Genomic DNA, 5,205 nt, shown 5'->3' on the forward strand with positions numbered 1-5,205 from the left:
GAAAGCCACGGTGATGAGCGAGGATTTTTAGGTTATTTTCGTGCGCTCCTCGTCAGACATTTTTATTTCTTGTGGCTTGGCTTCGAGCGAGACCGCTTTGCAACGAGGAAATAACTCTATTTTTAGCCGAGGCATGGTGAAAGTTTTTCTTCGTTTGGGCGTTTGCATAGTCGGTATGCAAAGTAATTACGCTCGTTTCTAATATCTCTCTGATCATATGGTAAAGCAACCGATATTGGGGAATTATATTGCTCGAGAGATCAGGTGATTTTTCGTAACGAGGAGAGAGAGATGTTTCAAGATTTTCGAGACGATGGATAAGCTGAATAAATCGTGATTTATTACTTTGAATTTTTTATTTCATTGATTTGTTGTAGTTAACTGATGCTGAAACTATCTACTCGTAATCGTGTCTTCAAACCGTAACTATAAATGGTTGGAATTAAATTAAACGGCACGATGAACATAAATTTTGTCGAAAGCCTCTCCGTTCAAATTGATTAACTTCACTTTCCGTGGAATTAACGATTAACTTCTCCGTGGCAAGAGAGAACCTGATATGGGTCAAAATGACCCAGCCTTGACACGGCTGACCAAGGGTCAATACCACCTAATCGCCTCGCGTAAAACTTCCATCGTCAGCATCTTCCCTTAACCTTGATGAATTAATTATTATACTTAACAGCGATGAAGCTCCATTAATTTTATCTATTCGAAAGAAACGAGATTCGAATCGAGGTCGTCGATTAATGTAAACATTTAATTAATAATTTTTTTTATCTCTCGAAGTATCGAAAAATCGTTCGAACGACTCCTTAACTCCTCTCGTTTCGTAGGTGCATTTTACTCGATTGCCTGCGACACTAAAAAAAAAAGAAAAAAAAAGGAAAAGAAGTTGTGGAATTCGCTATGACGCACTCCCACGAAGCGATAAACTAGTTTCAATATCTGTAAATAGGGAACGAGATCAGAAATTCGCTCGGTCTCGATGATCATTCACGAGGCTTTTAAGAGCGATTAAGGCGATCGCTCGTGACAGCTGTTGCACATCCATGAATCATCGGATACGATTTCACCGATCCAACGATTTTAAAGCTTATTTTGAATTAATATTTCGTAAAAGCGCGCGAGGATGTGATATTTCTTTTTCTTTTTCTTTTTTTTTTTTTAACCACGATTCGAGAGAGAATCGATGGAGAACGAGGGGAGGGAAGGGGCTCGTTCGACCGAATTCGCCGACTTTTACGAGTATTCGAATTAACGGGGGCAGAGAACATTTGCGACTGGGCAATAATATCGTCGTCGTTAGGCGAGGTTCTCGATTTTCTTTATTTTTTTATCTTTTTTCCTCTCGTTTTCCCCGTGGACGAACGAATCGAATGTGGCGAAGTCGCTCTCACCGACCCTGAAGGTTGTGGCATTCGGTCGTGCACAGCCTTCCACGACCGGACGCCCTTCAATTACTCGAAAATAAGCTGATTGGCGAAACCCTGCCAGTGGCAACATCGTAAGTGGACGGTGTCTGTGGACATTGTTTCAGACAACTCTCTCTCTCGAGGGAACTCTGCTTATGTTTCTCAGCTGAATTGGAACAGTTGTTGTCCGATATTTCTTCTCCTTCTTCTTCTTCTTCTTCTTCTTCTTCTCGAATCTTGAGAAATATTGGAATAATATTGTACGTGTATAATATCGAAGGTTTGAATGATCGTTTCGAAATTTAATTATGCGTATATTAATACACGCAAACGTATGTACCTGCGTAAGATAACTTGAGATAATTTAAGATAACTTTTTAATTTATGAGATAGATACGAATTTTTCTTTTTTTATTGAATATTTTCTTCGTTCACGAAAACACAAACGTTCGAACGTACAAAAGTATCGTCATATTTTCGAATCGTAACTTAGACTCTTTTTTTTTTTTTTTTTCTACTTCTCGAGCTTCCACCAAAATTCTTTCTTCCGTGAGAATAATTCGTTTCGTCTCATTTTCTCATTTCTCAGCGAATAATAGAACGTCAACATTTACATTTCTTTTTTTTTTAGTTAAGAAACGCGTTGATCGTTGAGGGGGCAAGCAACTTCAACTTTCACCCGCGGTCGTTAAAAAAAACCCGTGGACAGGGAAGAAGAAGAAAAAGAAGGAATGGTGGACGAGCATTATTGTACGCATTCCATCGTACGAATTCGGCGGTCGTCCGAAGGCAGGTGCAAAGTCAGGAATGCGAACCATCCAACGGGAAGAGCAATGATTTTTTATAGCGCCGCCTCGAAACCGCTTTAACGGTTCCTCGGTTCCTCCGAGTCGAAGCCTAACGAAAAATATTTCGCCGACCCGAAAGTCGTAATTCGGCAATATTTTATTTTTCTCTCTCTCTCTCTCTCTCTCTCCTGATTTCATCGTGCACAACGCCACACGTCATTTTACGTAACGAGTGTACGTTATAATTGATCGTTTGTTGCTCATTCCGAGAACAATACTCGCATAATTAAGCCATCGACTTGTGCCACTCTCCTCCGCACGAGTCATGATCTGGATGGTGTGGAAACAAGTAATTATTGTTCGCTCGACGGAAGTTAGCTTGTTCCACGGTCATGATTAAAATTAGAATCGACGGAACAGGAATAAACTACTTAACTACTGTTTGCAATCGTGAAAAAGTTAGAACGATCGATATTTTTGGAAGCGTGTTGGTCTTCTCTCCGAGGCTGAGAGGAAATTCCTTTGTTTTTCTCGGGAACGGGTTTTTATCTTTATCGAAGAAAAAAAAATTTTAAACATTCCGTTTGACGATTGTTTGCACGTTAAATTAAAGACTTGGGTAAATATTTCGGAATCCTTTTTTTTTTTTCTTTTTCTTTAAATTCTTCAAAGTTTAAAATTAGAGGCTGGAAAGAATGATCGATATAATAAATATTTTATTTAAGTAACACAAGTCTGTACAAATTTATACCGTGTAGTAATTGAATTTAAATGAATTTATGTAGTCTTCATAAATTACGTTTTCAATCGTTCTATTAATAATTTATGAACGAGAGCGAGATACAATTTTACGCTACGCTTAAACACAGTGGAATAAGAATCGGGAAAAGCGAGCGCGTGAGTATCTACTATAAAATTCATAAAAGAGCAATGTTTTTATACTTACACGGCATACCGAAAGAACCGGCTTAAATCTCATAGCTCGCGCGGATATGATCAAGAATTTTCTCGGAATTCCAGCTGAATCGGTATATTTCTCTCTCTCTCTCTCCCCCCTCTCTCCTCACTTTTGAAACCAACCAAGTATTTCCAAGTATTTCGTCTCTCGATATATCCCAGTTTTATCGCCTTTCAAAAAGCGATCTTGTATCGAGTTGAAATCCTCTCGTCCTCTCGTCCAAACTCTCGTCGAGTTTGACGATCTTCCTCGAAAATCCAAAGGATAGAGAATTAACCACTCAGAATTAAAAAGTAAATTCGATCGATCGAAGTTAACACGAAGAGGATGGAACGACCGATTGGAAAAGGTATCGTTCGTTCGAATTGAGATTTGCGTAACGACGTTACGAGCCGGATACGCCGCGAGAGAGCATAGAATGGAGAGGAATCGGGACACTTGGCGCGGATAACATTAACGAATTGAACTTTAATCGACGTTCCTGGGGGGCAGAAATTTATTCTAATGGAATACCAACCGGAGCCGTGGAAAATCGATTCGTGCATTCCTTGCGGGTTTATATACGCCCGGTTGGAAAGAGAAACATCGTGACCCATTATTATTACTTATTGTGACACTCTTTTCCTCTTTCACTCTCTTCTATGTATGCGTACGTACGTATATACACGCGAAATATCATCAATTCGATCGTCCAACGATCGTCATCTCTGCTGATTTGTTGCTCCATTCGATTCGATCGTGGCCATTTGTACTCGAGGCCATCGACGTTACGCCCCTCGCCGTTAGGGAGCGAGTATCCACGATTATTATGAGAATTATGGTAACCCGATTAGTCGATTAAATTGGCCGAGCGGGGGCATTATTGGAAACAATTAAGTCGGATGTAAAGTATGCTAACTCACGACTCGACGAGAACCGATGCCGCATCTCGTGACACCGTTCAATTATTGTAATTTAATATCGTATGACGAAATATAGGTTTCGTAATAACAGTTGCGTAACAGTTTATAAAATAAAAGGATAAATTTGCGTGTCTCTCAGTTTCAGGATGGAAATTGGGAAACGAGATGAAAATTTCACGTAAATTTTTAAAATATGTATATATATATATATGGGTTTTTAAGTTAAGAGATTTAATTTAATAAATGGAACATTACGAGTTTTTGCGTTTTTAATTTTAATTCGGTTGGATGGTGATTTCAGATCAACAGCGATCCGAATATATTGCCAAACGTAAAGCTGGTGATGCGATGGAGCGACACGAGGGGAGAAACGGTGGAAGCCACCAAGGCAATGATCGATATGATCTGCGAGAGGGTTGCAGCTTTCTTTGGACCGGAAGGCTCGTGCTACGTTGAAGCCATAGTCGCTCAATCCCGCAACATACCCATGATTAGTTACGTAAGTAGCTTTAATACTGTTCTCGAAACACCTGCTCGCTCCGCCAGTATCCGCGAAACTGGATTCAATGATTTATTAGCCCGATATTCTCGATAATCTGTCAGGGATAGATAACTCACCTGCTTTTATTACGAATATATATATAACTTATTACGAATACTTAAACGTGAAATTAACCTAATAGCTTTTCTTTTTTCTTCTTAACTTCGACAAACAAATTAGCAAACCAATTTACAATTATATTTTAAAATTTTCGTGGCAAGAAACAAATTGGCCAATTTCAAAATTCATCCATCCTCGATGTTTCCTCGAGTTATTCGAGAGCTCTCAAAAATTCACATTCGGCCAACACGTGTACCTCGTCCTCTCAATGAACGTGGAATCCCGCCCCCCCTACGTATACTCTATAAAAAGATACTCTTCAAAAATAACCATCTCGAGAATAGCGCTCGTCATTCGTCTCTGAATTACCAATCCTCCGTGACGCGTAGACAACAATTCCCCTACTAGTTTCCATGAAAATATTCCTTGAAATATTCCTGAAAATAACCGACTATCCCGGGAACGTCTCGAGAATTGCATCCTCGTGTCGATCTTTCCCTCCCCCTTGCCCCCTCCCCCTCCCCGATCAAGGATGCCACGA

The 5,205-nt window shown here is 39.8% G+C and overlaps 1 protein-coding gene across 2 annotated transcripts in view; it reads left to right on the top strand.

Moving 5' to 3' along the window:
• The window catches only part of LOC102681636 (receptor-type guanylate cyclase Gyc76C-like), a 72,009-nt gene that overhangs the window by 32,367 nt on the left and 34,437 nt on the right, over window positions 1-5,205 (top strand). For both annotated transcript variants that reach the window (XM_031510746.1, XM_031510747.1), the window contains exon 4: window positions 4,365-4,562. In XM_031510746.1, coding sequence (XP_031366606.1) covers window positions 4,365-4,562 — 198 coding nt within the window. The remainder of the gene's footprint in view (window positions 1-4,364; window positions 4,563-5,205) is intronic.

This window comes from Apis dorsata, unplaced genomic scaffold, assembly GCF_000469605.1.
Source record: "Apis dorsata unplaced genomic scaffold, Apis dorsata 1.3 scaffold_256, whole genome shotgun sequence".
Taxonomy (NCBI): domain Eukaryota; kingdom Metazoa; phylum Arthropoda; class Insecta; order Hymenoptera; family Apidae; genus Apis; species Apis dorsata.